This window comes from Vombatus ursinus, unplaced genomic scaffold (genome assembly GCF_900497805.2).
Source record: "Vombatus ursinus unplaced genomic scaffold, bare-nosed wombat genome assembly UNPS02014884.1, whole genome shotgun sequence".
NCBI classification, from domain to species: Eukaryota; Metazoa; Chordata; class Mammalia; order Diprotodontia; family Vombatidae; genus Vombatus; species Vombatus ursinus.
In genome coordinates, this window is record NW_020954662.1 from 1,336,902 (window position 1) to 1,352,221 (window position 15,320).

The following is a 15,320-nucleotide window of genomic DNA, read 5'->3' on the forward strand; positions in this document are numbered from 1 at the left end:
GGAAAGGGAGAGAGAAGAGAGAGATGAAGGGAGAGAGTAGAAAGAAAAGAGAGAAAGAGAAAGAAAGAAGAGAGAGAAAGGGAGAGAGAAAAAGAGGGGAAGAGAGAGAGAAGAGAAAGGGGAAGAAAGGAGAGAAAGGGAGAGAGAGGAAAGAGGGGAAAGAGAGAGGAAGGGAGAGGGAGATAAGAGAATGAGAAGAGAGAAAGAAGGAAGAGAGAGAAAAGGAGCAAGAAAAGTGAGAGAAAGGAAGAGAGAGGGAAAGAGAATGAGCAAAGACATGGAAAAGAAAGGGAGAGAGAGAAGACAGATGAAGGAGAGAGGAGAGAGAATAAGTGAGGAGAGAGGGAGAGAGAGAATGAGGAGAGAAAGAGAGGAGAGAGGAATGGAGGGAGGAGGGAGAAAGAAGAACAGAGAGAAGAGAGAGAAGGAGGGAGGGAGGGATGAAGGGAGAAAGAGAGAGAAAGAGGAAGAGAGAAAGATGTGAGAGAGAAGAGAGAATGAGAGGAGAGAGAGAGGCATGAGGGAGATAGATCGATCGATCTATCCATCCATCAGTGCCTGGAAGCTCCTTAGCGGTTCAGCAGGACTTGCTGGTTGATTGAGAACTAAGACAGCCAGTCTGACTGGACCTAAGAGTGCATGAAGAGGGGTGATGTGTTCTAAGCCTGGAAAGGGAGGCCAGAGCCAAGTTATGAATGGTTAGCTATAAAGTGCTTTACATTTATTATTTTATTTCTAGGACCATAGAATTTGGATATGGAAAAGTCCTTAAAGATAATTTCACCCTTCTCTCATTTTATATGTAAAAAAACTGAGCCACCAGGAGGAGAAGTAATCTGCCTGTCATCACACATTTACTCAAATAGCAGAAGCAAAGTTTGAACCCAGGTACCCTGATTTCACATCCAATCTTGTGAGTGAGGTGGTGGCAATATCATCATCCCCAATTTACAGAGGAGGAACCTGAAGAATAGAGAGTCCTCTCAGCTGCCAGGAGCAGAGCCAACCCTTCAATCCAGTGCTTCAGACTTCAAATGAATGACTCCTTCCAAGACCCCATGTTGAGGAGCTTCCCTCCCCTCCCCTCTCATTCTGCATCCTAGCAAGAACATTGCATTTGGAGATATGCTTTGCCCCTATTGTGGCAGCTTCTGAAGAGGACTGGTGGGTTCAAGGTGACCCACCTATACCAATGAAAAAAATTTACTAGGATCTCTTGTGCAATAAGTGGGTTAGGCAGAAGTATTGGAAGAGAAGTAGAGAGAGAAGTAGCATGACGATGAGGAAAAGACCAAGAAGCAAAGTCATAGTCTTAGAATGTCAGAGCTGGAATGGACTTTCAGAATGATCTAAATTCCCTCTCATCCCTTTCCTCCCTCTGAGGGTCTTTTGTCACACAGCTAGTAAGTGACTGAGCCAATACTGGACCCAATGTCTGGTGACTTTAAGCCCTGTGCCCTCTCTGCTCTAGCACATTGGGGAAACCTTCCCCTGAGGGTCAGCCACCTGTCCGGGACTAACCATGCCCACAAAATCCTGACTGGAGGCAAGGGGTTGTAGCCTATGGACATAGCATCCTAGCTTTAGAGTGGATGTCTAGTCTAACCTCCTTCATTTTACAGATGAAAAGACTGAGGCTAAGTTAGGTGACTTGCTCAATGTCACACAGCTAGTCAGGGATCCCAAGGCATCCAGCTGCCCCTCTTCATGCTCACATTCTGTGATGGAAGGCATGAGGGACTGGTCCTCAACTTTCTTCCCTCTACTGGATGGGGAAACCACTTCCTGCCCTATGCCCCCCATTCATCCATAGGGCCCTAGGTTTAGGGTTCTTCATTGATTCCCAGTATTTGTTTTGCTCTCCCTTGTGGAGGCGGGGGGGGGGGGGGGGCAGGATAAGCTTTCAAGCCAGATGAGAGAGCAGCTGCTGGGTTTGTCCAGGGCAGTGAGGCCTGATTAGGTTTCACATCCAAGGCAGAGGGTGACTGGAGCCAGCTCCAGAGCGCAAGCCAGGCAGGCAGAAGTCATGCTCTCCCCTCCCCCACCTTCCCATGGCCCAGGAGACCCCTCAGAATGGTTCTGGGGGGAGGGGGAATTGGACTGGACAGGCAGTGCCTGGGCAAGACCAGGGCTGCACCTGCACCCAGTGTCCCTGGCTAGCTTGGGATTCTAACTGAACCATGGACCACTTCCCGGGGGTGGGGGGGAGGAACTCTGCTTTTCTATATGAAAAATGGGCAGAATCTCCACCTGTCTTCTCTAGAAGAGTGTAAAGAGAAGTGAGACCATTTCACCTTTGGACTGGTAAGAATTTTCCCCTTTGCATTAATACTTCCAGTGCCCTTGCTCTCTGTCCTTCAAGGACCTGCTGCAGTGCTCAATTCTCCATGAAGCCTTTCCTACTCCCCTGATCTGGAAGGGATTTCTTCCTTATTTGATCTCAAAGCACCTATCATTCACATCTATCTATCTATTACATGTATACATACACACACACACACACACACACACATACACATATATTTGTATTGTTTTCCCTCCCCCTACCTTTCTCTGTCTCTCTCTCTTCTTCTTTCTGTCTCTCTCTTCCTCTCTTTCTGTCTCTCTTTCTCTCTGTCTCTCTCCTCCCCTCTCTCTCCCTTTCTCTGTCTCTGTGTCTGTCTCTCTCTCTCTGTCTCTCTGTCTCTTTTTGTCCCCCCATCTCCCTTTCTGTCCTTTCTGTCTCTCTCTCTGTGTCCCTGTCTTTTTCTCCATCTCTCTGTCTCTGTCTCTTTCTGTCTCTCTCCCTATCTCTCTCCAGCTTTCTGACTTACTTTCTCTCTCTGAATCTGTCTCTCTCTTTTCACACACACACACACACACACACATACACACACACATACACAGGACTTGTACTAGAGGCCTAGCACAGTACCATGGTCAGAGTATTGGGTCAGGAAGACCTGAGTTCTGATGGAATCCTGCTTCTAGCATTTCCCAGCTGTGTGACTGGAAGTTGTTAAATAATATCATGAGTTACCAGTTTATTGTGATTTGCATCAGTGGAAGAGTTTCCTGAACCAGGAACTCCTACATCATAAAATCTCCAGATCATAGATCCCAGGGCTGGAACAAATCTCACAGACCATCAAGTCCCACCTCTCATTTTGCAGTTGAGGAAACTGAGGCCCAGGGAGCTTGTGACTTGCCTAAGGTCCTATGGCAACAAGTGTCCCTTGACATGTTTGAAAGTAATAGGAACCATGAACTGATCCAACCATTTTGGAGAGCAATCCAGAATTGTGTCCAAAGAGTCATAAAATTGTATATACCCTTTGACAAAGCAATATTGCTATTAGCTGTTTCCAAAGATGATCAGGGGAAAAGGAAAATAACATATATGTTCTAAAATATTTATAGCAGCTCTCTTTGTGATGGCAAAGAGTTGGAAATTGAGAGGATGCCTGTCAATTGGGGAATGGCTGAACAAGTTGTGGTATATGATTGTAATGGAATATTATTGTGTTATAAGAAACGGTGAGCTGGATGCTTTCAGAAAAACCTGGGAAGACTTACATGAACTGATACAAAGTGAGGTGAACAGAACCAGGAGAACAGTGTACACAGTAACAATGATATTATATAATGATCAACTGTGGATGACTTAACTCTTCTCAGCAATAAAATGATCCAAGACATTTCCAAAGGACTCATGATGAAAAATGCTATCCACCTCCAGAGAAAGAACTGATGGAGTCCAAATGCACATTAAAGCATACTATTTTTCAATTTCTTTTTTCCCCTTTGGGTTTGTGTCTTTTTTCACAACATGACTATTATGGTAATAAATGAATGAATGAATAAACAAATAAATAAATAATGGAAGGAGCTACAAAGAGTGAAGACCTCCTTTTTCTACATCTGTGTTTTTTTTTCCATAGAGAAGCTTGAACTGATGGTAGAGAAGACTTAGTCCTGTCCTCTCATTTTACAGATGATGAAACTAAGGCCCAAAGGGGAAATGACTTGCCTAAGATCACTCAGCTCTTTTCTTTTTTTTCTTCCACATTTTTTTCTCTTCTACTTTCCCCCTTTTTTCCATTCTTTTTTCTTTCCCTTTTATCTCCTTCCCCATATCCTGGACAATTTACAATTCGCACATCATTTATTAAGCACTTACTGTATGCAAAACTTTGTACTTGGCCCTTAGGGAGAAATGAAGTTGACATTAGACAAGGTCCTAACCCTCCTGGATCTCCAGTCAACTAGGGCCAGTATGATATATTTCCTGGCATTAGGAAAACGGGTTCAAATCCTGTCCCTGATATATACTGGTTGTGTGACTTAATCCCTCAGCACCCCAGACTGAGGGAGTAAGTATCAGAGGCTGGATGCAAGAATAGCTGTCCTGACTCATTCCACCAACCCAGACTGCTTCTCAATAATAATTAGTGATAATTACTTGTAATATAATATATGATAAGTGAATGATAATATAGGATAAATATATAATTAATAATAATAAAAGCATTGACAGAGTGCTCTAAGGTTTGTATAGAGCTTTGCAAATATAATCTCATTTGATCCTCACAACCACCCAGGGAAGTAGGTGCTATTATTACCCCCATTTTACAAATGAGGAAACTGAGGCTTAAATGCTTACTCAGGGTCACACAACTAGTACGTATCTGAGGCAGGATTTGAACTCAGATATTCCTCACTCCAAGTCTATCGCTAGAATCACTAAGACATTTTTCACCCACACAAAACCTCTTGGGTATCTTAGCTCTGGTCTGTGACAACTAACCTCACCTCTGTTATTCTTCCACTTTGGACCATGCCAATAGACCTCCTTCTTCTGTCCACATTCACTAGGTCTGTTTCCTTGCTATCCTAGGGAGACCTGATTGTTATCTTCACTTGTCTGTCTTGCTTACTCTGCAGGCTCCAGAGGGCAGAATTCAGGGTAGTGAGGAGACTGGGGCAGGGGGGAACAGGGTAGTTACAGGGAAGTTAGATTGGGTTTGATATAAGGAAGAGCATCCTAATAATCAGGGCTACCCAACAACAGAATAGGGTGCTTTGTTAAGTGCTAAGCTCTCCATCACTTGGATATAGGCAGCTAACTAGCTGGTACAAAATTCAAATCTGGCCCCACACACTTACTAGCTGTGTGACCCTGAGCAAGTCACTTGATTGCTGCCTGACTCAGTTTCCTCATTTGTAAAATAGGGATAATAATAGCCTCTACCTCTTGGAGTTATTGTGAGGATAAGATGAGATGTTTATAAAATGCTTTGTAAACCTTAAGGCACTACATAAAATGCTAGCTGTTACTGTTATTGTTATTATTGTTATATTATATGCTCAGACACAGGCTGGAGGAGTACCTTTCAAAGATGCTGCAGAGTCAGCTTATTGCACGGGGGGAGAGGTTTGGTTAGATCACCTATGCAGTCCTTCTTCTGACATTCTATGCTCCAACATGCTAAATGCTACTGACTGCCGTGTTCCGAGGTTCTTTTCAGCTCTGACATTCTTTGTTCTAAGTGCCCTCCCATCTCCGACATTTTCTGATTCTGATTCCTTCCCTGACCCTCTCCCTAAGCTTCTCTGCTTTGTCAGCCCAGCTGACATTTATACCAGAACAATGGTACCTAAATTGGCAACCTCCCCTACCTGGCCCCCGGGCCTCCCCCTTCCCCCCCTCCCATTCCCTTTTGTAAAAACCCAGGCCTTCATCAATAATTGTTAGAGTTTCGGGAACCATGTTTTAGAAACTTCAGTACTACAATTTCCAGTGAAGGGTGCATTTGTGGGAATAGGGGAGAATGGAGGTGCATTCCACCAAATAGTGATCTATTAGACACTTAAAATATGAATGAGCTGCAAATAAATTAAAGAGAATGATTCACTCTAGGACTTCTTAAATATAAAGTTCCACAATCGTATTTAGAAACAGGACCACAGACCTACAACAGAAAGGCATCTGAGAGGCCATCCAGCCCCCCCACCCTTATTTTACAAATGAAGAAACTGAGGCCCGACTGGGTTAAAAGACAGACCCAAGGCTGTAAACCAAAGCGGCATTTGGTTTATAAAAGTTGTTTGGGACCGTGGATGGCTATTAAGCAAATCAAATTACTGCCACAAGCTGTTGTCTGCTACTGTTGATCTATCAATTAATCAATCAACAAGTGTTTATTAAGCACCTACTCTGTGACCAGAATAAGAATAGTATTTCTTCATGCTCAGCTAAGCACATGAGGGCTGTTCACATTGCCTTGGGATCAGATCAATCCCAAGAGTCTCCGCTTCAAATGGAAACACATAGAGACGGCCAACCAGCCACTCAAGACGCAGCTAGGTTTACTGTCCTTCAGGGAAGGTACATGCTGGGCAGTCCCCTAAGAAAATAAAAATTAAAACATCCCCTAGAGAAAAAAGCTATTACAGCTAACATCATGAATCATCCCCTCCTCGGCCCCTTTTCTCTCCCTCCCCCCCCACCCCGCACAGGTGGGTCAGGCTTCCTGCTGAGGGTAGGCATCCTTTTATTGGCAGATCAGCCAAATCGAGGGGAAAGACCATGTAATGTGGGGCTGGCTTTAAAGGGAGGCCGCTCCTGCTGGGGCGTGGGTCAGGTCTGGCCAGCCTTTAAGGAGCCCCTTGTGAAAGGATCTCATTACCCCCGGGGTGGGGCTCCCACTGACCTGGAGAGAATGGGGGCTCAGGAAAGGGGGAGGAAGGGGGAAGAGAAATGACCTATCTACTAGTGTAGGTGAGACTAGCTACAGTTGGAATTTCTTAGAACAGGGCTAAGCCTCCCCGTGGAACATTAGAACCCTGGAAATTTAGAATCATAAAACCTCTAGAAACAGAGAATCTTAGAATCACTGAAAGCACTGAATCATAGGGATCGTGGGCTCAGAGGATTTTGGAATCATAAAATAAAGTCAGGCCTGGCAGATCACTCTTCTGCCAAGAGAATAAAACACAAACTCCTGTCTTTGGCTTTTATGATGCTTCAGCCCTCCTTCCCAGGCTTAGAGTCAGTCTCCTTTATGTGCTATCCATTTCAGTCAAATTGACTTTCTTGCTGCTTTCTATATATGACGTCCCATCTCCATGACTTTGCACGGGCTGCCCCTATGCTTAGAAGGCTCTCCCTCGCTCAGATTCTTATAATCTAGCCACTGCTTGGATTCTTATAATAGTCTAGCCGCTGCTTACCCATGTTCAGACTCCTTAAGAGTCTGCCCAATATGACAGATGTTTAATAAACCTTGTCTTTCGCTGAAAAAAAAAAAAAAAGAAGGCTCTCCCTCCCCTCCTCTGCCTCACAGAGTCCCTACCCAAGGGAACCTTCTGATCCTCACATTGCCAGTCTCTCCACCCAGAAATTACTTTGTATCTATCTTGTATTACATTTTCCTTTTGTGTGTACTGCTTTCCTCTAAACTTTAGTGCAAAGCCAGCCTCAGACACTTAGTAGCAGTGTGATCCTGGGCCAAGTCACTTAACTCTTATCTCAGTTTCCTTATCTGTAAAATGTGAATAATAATAGTACCTGCCTCCCAGGTTGTGGTGAGGATAAAATTTGATAATATCTGCAAAGCTCTTTGCAAACCTTAAAGCTCTATATAAATACTAGGTGTTATTATTATATATTATATTATTTCTATATAATATATTATTGTAATTATATAATTATAATCATTAGTAACAGTAGTAGAATGGTGGGCAGCTAGGTGGTATAGTGGATAGAGAACTGGGCCTAGAATCAGGAAGACCTGAGTGCAAATCTGGTCTTAGACACCTACTAGCTGTGTGACCCTGGGCAAGTCACTTAACCTTGTTTGCTTCAGTTTCCTCATCTGTAAAATGAGCTGTAGAAGGAAATGGCAAATCATTCCTGTATCTCTGCCAAGAAAACCCCAAATGTGGTCAAGGAGAATTGGATATGACAGAACAACACGAAAGAATGTTGGCTCCTTGAAGACAAGAGCCAATTAGTTTTTCTTTTTGAATTCCCTGTGCCTATCACTGAGTCTGACACATAGCCTTGCTGAACAAATGAATAGAATTCCAAACTAGGAGGGACCTTGGAGAGCATGGAAGGCATCTTTTGTGGGTCCCAGACTCCTTTGACAGTCAGGCTGGGGGACCCTATGGACCTCTTCTCAGAATCATGCTTTTAAAAGCATAAAACAGGATGACAAAGAAAGCCAATTCTTTTAAAATACAGCAATCAAAATACATTAAAAAAAAAAACCCCAACAACAAGTCCTCAGACTCCAGGTGAGGAATTCTTGATCTTCTCTGACACCTGCAATTTACATGTCAGGGAGTTTTTCCTGCCTTGCCTCAGGGCAGTGAGGTAACTGCTCCCTAGGGAGCAAAACCCAGGTTTCCTGCCCCTGTACCCAATCTTCTTTCCCCACAACATCATAATAGAAGCTTCAAATCATATGGTCATGTGTCAAATGGTGTGGTTGAATTTCCCCCCCTCTTCTTCCTCCTTTTCTTTTTAAAATTCTTTATTATAAAGAATGGTTCTCTGAGAAGGGAAGGTGCAGGATATAAGAAGAAATCTAGGCAGTGCAAAAATAAAAGATATCAATGAAAATCTATTTGAAAAAAATTTCACCATCTTTAGAATCTCAGAGTTGGGAAGAGACCAGGGAGGATGTCTTCTAGCCTAATTTCCTATTCAGTGCAGAAAATCTCTTCTCTAGCATCCATCCTTGACAGGTGGTCACCCAAACTCTGCCCAACACTGGCATGTTGGTGAGTTTGTTTGTCCTCTGGTCCTTTCCCTTCACCCCCACTCCTTGCCTTGCCCCAGAACTTGATTGACACATGTTGTTGGCTCCCACAAGCCAATAAAAGATCCCCTCTGATAGCCAGAAAATTTTACAAGGGGCGGCAAGGCTTAAAAGTGGTGGGAAGCATCGGAGGCTGCCAGGAGGCTGGGATGAGAAAGCCTCAAGGAATGTGCCCTGGAGAACAGCTGCTTGGAAGCTTCTGGCTGCTGAGTCCCAGGGGCCTACCAAGGGCTAACGGGTGGAGGGAGGTGGGGGTTAGGAGCTGCGAGCGACTCAGATATCACACTCAGAGAGGAGGGGAATTGTGATATGTTTTCTCCTTTCCCAATTGGGCTCCCTTCCAAAAGCAGAAAAATGTCCTCCAGAAGGAAATGGAAAGCCATGAGGCAACTGTGGCCTCCTGGTTTGGCTTGGTCAGCAGCCTCTCTAGGAAAGCAGTGTGATACATTGGAAAGAGCACTGGACTTTTGGGAGTCAGGAGGTCAGAGTTCCCATCCCAACTGTGCCCATGGATTTGCTGTGTGACTGATCAACTCATGTAACCTCTCAGAGCCAAACAGGTCATAGTCACCACTCTAACTATTTTCCAACGTCGTTTCCAGGATCAAATGAGATGTTTGCCTTAGTCACCCTACCTTGACCTCAAAGCCTTGCTCCTTAAGGAAGCCTACCCTGACTCCCCTCTTCCAACTCTGTAAATTCCCTCACTCCATGTTCTTTTTTAGCACCTGGGTATACAATTTGCATGTGCTTTCAAGTGATCTTACCATATTGGTCTCAATATAGACTCCACATCTTTCCCAAATCTGGCTTATATAAATTTGACTGTAGTCTATAATTTGCCATTTTTTGTGTGCAAAACTCTATTTTTTCCTTTCAAAGAGATCTCATTTTAGGGGGTGGCCTATATTTAGCAATAACTTTTTATTTAGACCAGAGGCTCTTAACCTGGGATCTGTGAACCTTTTTTCTTAGTCTGCAAACTTTAAAAAAAATATGTATTTGAATAATTGTACTTCAATATAGTTAGTTTCCTTGGCAATCGTCTGCATTTCATTTAATGCATTTAAAAGTGTTATACTGAGAAGGGGTCCATATGCTTTGTTTGACTGTCAAAGGGGTCCATCACACACACACAGGTTAAGAACTCCTGATTTAGATCAATATAGTACATATTTTAGGTGTGAATCCTAATTTTCCCTTTAAATAGGGGTTCCCTGTCTTAGGGCAGATTTGAGCTTTCTCTGTACATTTCCCATACAGTCTCATATACGTTGTAGACACAGTGGCAGCCCACTTCATAGTGCTGACTGTTTTGACATTCTGGTTCTGCCACTTACTGTGTGACCTCTGTCAAATCATCACCTTTCTGAGTCTCACTTTTCCCATCCATAGAATGCCAGGGCAGCTAGGTGGTACAGCGCATAGAGTGCCGGGCTTGGAATCAGGAAGACTCTTCTTCCTGAGTTCAAATCTGGCCTCAGACACTCCCTAGCTGGGTGATCCTGGGCAAGTCACTTAACCTTGTTTGCCTCAGTTTCTTTATCTGTAAAATGACCTGGAGAAGGAAATGGCAAATCACTCCAGTATCTTTGCCAAGAAAACCTCAAATGGGGTCATGAAGAGTTAGACATAGCTGAAAATGACTGAGCTACTACAGAACTAGGGTCCCTTCTGACTCTGACATTCCATTGTGTGTGCTAAGGCCACCTCCTAGCTCTGATATTCTGTATTCTAATTTTTCTTTCTTTCTTTCTTTCTTTCTTTCTTTCTTTCTTTCTTTCTTTCTTTCTTTCTTTCTTTCTTTCTTTTTTTCTTTCTTTTTTCTTTCTTAAAGAATCACATCTTCTTGGAGTATAAAGAGTACCTGGTCCAGTTTTCTACTAATTGCAAGAAATCACAAAAGATTTCAAAAGATTTCTTGTTCCCCCCGCCACTATCTTTAACCTTCTTGTGCTAGACTCACCCCAGCCTTAGTTCTGACCCCTATTGGGGAGGGCTGGGCATAGAAATGTAGGCTTAGGGTCCCATAATTGATGATCCAGCAACATTGGCCTTCTTTTCCTGGAACAGCATACCTTGTCTCCAGACTCCATAGATTTACATTTGACCATCCCCATGACTGGAATGCTCTGGCTAGTAAGTTCCCTGACTTCCTTCAAGACTCCACTCAAACCCCACCTTCTGCAGGAAGCCTTCCTCAGTCCTGCTGGCTGTGAGTCACTTCCTTCTAAGATTTCCTTCCATCTGCTCTGTATATATCTTGTGTGTAAACAGTTACACACATTGTCTCCCCTATTAGAATGGAATCTTCTTGAGGACAGGGACCACTTTTTTGCCTCTGTTTGTATCCCAAGTGCTTAGCACAATATTTGGCACAGAATGACACTTAGTAAATGATTGTTGATTTCACTCATTAGAGAGGGGCAGTTATGTGGTGCAGTGGATAGAGCACCAGCCTTGGAATCGGGAGGACCTGAGTTCAAATCTGGCCTCAGATACTTGATACTTACTAGCTGTGTGACCCTGGGCAAGTCACTTAACTCCATTGCCTAACCAAAAAAAAACCCAAAACAAACAAACAAAAAAAACTCAAACCAAACTAACTCATTGAAGAATTCTTCCTTGAAGACTTTTGAGGGGCTTGTCCTCTCTTTGGAGTCTCCACTATGCCCACTAAGGAATTCTTTTTTAAAATTTTAATTTTTTCAATTTCAAAATTCAATTCAAATTCAAATTCAAAAATTCAGTTTTTTCAATCTCCCTCCTACCTCTACTCCCTGACTGGAAAAAGAAGAAAACAAAATATTTGTAACAAGGATGCATAGTCAAGTAAAACATCTTCCCTTGTTAGCTATGTCCAAGAAATATATGTCTCAAGTCCATCCCCCTTCTGTCAGAATCCCCCTAGATGGCTCTTCATCTCTGTCTGCCACATACACACGTGAATATCTCCCCATCAGCCCCACACCCTCCCTACCTGTTAACACACACTGCTGGCCTGACTCCCCCTTCCCCATACACACAGGCACATATCTGTAGAGGAGGTGGGGCCTATAGGCTGGAGTTCCCCAAAAGGGCTATTTATCATGACTTTGTCTTAAGGCAGCGCCCCACCCCATCCCCCTTCTTCTGCTTGGCTTTTCTAGCAAGGTCCCGGGAGACAGAAGACTCACACACTTTTCACATGGAGAATCTGCAGGCCTTGCAGAATGTGATATCTTAGCCCAGGAAGATTAAGTGATCGCCTTCCAACCCCTCCTCCCACCACTCCACTCTGGGCCATATGGTGTAGGCCCTGTGCCTCTCCTTCCCTCTTTCATCCACATTCCCTTCCATTCTCTTGAAGGTTCTTAAGGTCCTGTCTTGTCCGACCCCCTCCACCTCATGACCACAAAATCACAGATGGGGGAGCTAGGAGGGACCTCAAAGGTGCTAGGTCAACCCTCTCATTTTACGTATGGGGAAACGGAGGTCTGGGGGAAAGGGATTTAGCCAAGATCACCTTGCTCATAGGTAGAGAAGGTGGGGATCTAAGTTTTCTGATTGGTGCTGATCAATGATTTTTCTCCTATAACATAATGTCTGATCCATATTAGTCTATATTCCCCACCCCCAACTACTGTCTCCTTGGTATGGGGTACAACATCGTGTGCCCTTTCACTCACTCCACACACATATACATAGATGACAGATAATATGGCAGAGTGGATAGAATGGTGGACTTGAAGTCAAGAAGATCTGGGTTCAGATCCTGAGTCTGCTGTTGACTAGTTTTATCCATGGACAAATTCCTTCTCCATTATGAGCCTCAGTTTCCTTATTTGGAAAAAAATGGGCCAGATGGCCTGTGAAGTGCCTTCCAGCTCCAGGGCTGTGAATTGGTGAACTTCTCTGGGCACCAGTGACCCCATGATCCTCTGGTGGGCCAAGGTATCCATTCCCCAGGCTGTCTTCTCCATGCCCACAGCAAGGTTTGCCCACCTGACCCTCGTTGCCTACAGAAGATGGCAGCTGAGGCTGTTGTATTTGTCCCTGGGCACCCCCAGCCCAGCCCAAGCCCTGAGGAAGGCCCCCATCCCTCCCTTACCTGGACCCGGGCCTCGGTCAGCTTGGTCCTTTGGGCCAGCTCCTCCCGGGTGTAGATGTCAGGGTAGTGGGTTCTCTCAAAAGCCTTCTCCAGCTCCTCCAGCTGCTCGGCCGTGAAGGTGGTCCGGCTACGGCGCTGTTTCCGCTTCAGCGGGAGGTCAGGCTCCGACTCCACATCAGAACCTTCGTCCAGCCGGTTCCCTATCAGGTGGGAGAGAGAACAACAATAGGGCTCAGGGCTAAGATGTCAGAGTCAGTGCGGAGGAGGTCAGGGGCACATCTATCACCACCCAGAGGGTGTCCATGCTCCTCAGGAGGCAAGCTGCGCTGCTCTTAGGAGGTTGCACTCCTGGGAAGCGGAGAGAGTTTGTGGAAAATCCACTGGGCTGAGAGTCAGTGGACCTGAGTTCAAGTTTGGACTTGGTGATGGATTACCTGCATGACCTTGGGTAAGCCATTCACCTCTCAGACCCTCAGACACTCACTGAAGGAGGACATTGAGCTACATGATCTCAAACGTCCCTTCTAGCATTAATATTCTGTGCTTTAAGGTTCTTCCCAATCCTGATGCTCTATGTTCTAAGGTCCCTCCAACTCTAACATTCCATGTTCTAAGGCTCCTTCAAGCTCTTGAAACCAGAAGGCCTGGTTTGCATCTTAACTCTGCTACTCATTACCTATGAGACCTTGGGCAAGGCACTTGCCCCGTATGAGCCTCAGTTTTCATATCTGTAAAACGTGGGGGTTGGACACACATTCTTTTCAAGGCCCTTTTCCAGCTCTGACATTTTGTGTTCTAAGATCCCTCTCAGCTCTGATATCCTGTGTTCTAAGGCTCCTCTGAGCTCTGACATTCTGTGTTCTAAGCTGTCTCTAGATCCTGACAGTCAGTGTTCTAAGGCTCCTCCCAGCTCTGACATTCTATGTTCTGAGCTGTCTCTAGACCCTGATATTCTATGTTCTAAGCCTTCCTAGACCCTAACATTCTATTGTCTATGCCCTCTTTGTAGTCCTGACTGGCATAATAAAGAGAACACTGGTCTTGGAGTCAGGAAGACCTGGGTTCAAATTCTCTCTCAGACACTAGCTCTGTGACCCTGGGCTAGTCATTTAATCTCTTTGGGCCCCATTTTCTTCATTTGTAAAATGAAGGGTTTACATTTGGTAGCCTCCGATGTCCCTTTCCAGTTCCAAATCCACAATCCTTTGACATTCCACGTTCTAAGACCTCTTCCAATTCCAGGTTCTAAGTTCCCTTCTAGCTTTAACATTTTGTTCTATCGTTACTTGGTCCCTTCCAGCTCTAAAAAATGCCACAATTCTGGAAAAACTTGTGTGAAGCATAATCCAGAAAACATCAGGCATCACACCTACAGTGAGCACAAGCAACTTTAAAAGGGAACAGAGCAAAGATTCACGGCAATGACCATTGTGGGGCCTGGAAAGTCCAGGATGGCGCCCAGCTCCTTCCACTTGCCGAGGGGTGCAGGGTTCAGGGGAAGATGACGGCTGGAGAACGTTTTATCTTCTATAGAACTTGGTCATGTTTTTAGTTCAGTTTTGCTTAACTGTCTTTGGGGTGGGGGAGGGTGAGATAGTAGGATATGATAGTGGTATAAAAAAAGGACAGAGAGATAAAATTTGCTTTTAAATATGGTGGTTTTTGAGAATGTGTGTTTACCAGCCCCTGGGTCAGAGGATCAAACGTTCTGGGGTCTTGGAGGATGCATGTGCATGTTTGTACAGGAGGGCTTTGGGCACCTCCAGGAATCATGGGAGAGGCTGGAGTGGGGCAGCCTGGGCCAGGGAGGGGCCAGAATCCTTCCTTACTGCATTGACCGTGATGCCTTCCACATGGTTCCTGAGCTTTACTTGCCCGAGATAGGGCCTTTCTTGGCCTGGGCAAAAGAGGCCTGAGAAGGCTGACAGCCAGCTCATTTTTCGCCTGTGGACAGGACTATCAACTCTCAGGTTAAGAATCTCCTCTTCCTTCTCCTCCTCCTCCTCCAGACCTCAGACCCTGGGAGCTCCCAGAGAAGGTCGGGCCAAACTCCTCAGCTGCTTGGAGGGCGTAGGCTGCTCTGGCTCAACCCTTTTCCCCAGCTACTGTTCTGGCCGTCTCCACCGCCATCAGTCTCGCCCAGCTCCCTGGGCACTGACCCGAAGCCAAGCCAAGCACCAGCTGGGTTCTCTCTTAGCCCAGGCCCTGGACCCACCCTTGAGGTGGGACATGCTCAACCCACGCTTCAGGAACCTTTCACCACGGAGAAGGGGAAGGAAAAGAAGGGAAGAATGAAGGTCAAGGCTTTTCTTCCTACCATTTTCTTTCTTTTCTTTTTCTATTTTTTATTTCCCTTCTTTCCCTCATTGTTTCACTTTCCTTCCTTCCTTCCTTCCTTCCTTCCTTCCTTCCTTCCTTCCTTC

At 45.0% G+C, this 15,320-nt stretch overlaps 1 protein-coding gene across 2 annotated transcripts in view; it reads right to left on the reverse strand.

The window, feature by feature from the left end:
* PAX7 (paired box 7) overlaps window positions 1-15,320 on the reverse strand; it is a 152,329-nt gene that overhangs the window by 65,086 nt on the left and 71,923 nt on the right. For both annotated transcript variants that reach the window (XM_027842803.1, XM_027842802.1), the window contains exon 5: window positions 12,898-13,097. In XM_027842803.1, coding sequence (XP_027698604.1) covers window positions 12,898-13,097 — 200 coding nt within the window. The remainder of the gene's footprint in view (window positions 1-12,897; window positions 13,098-15,320) is intronic.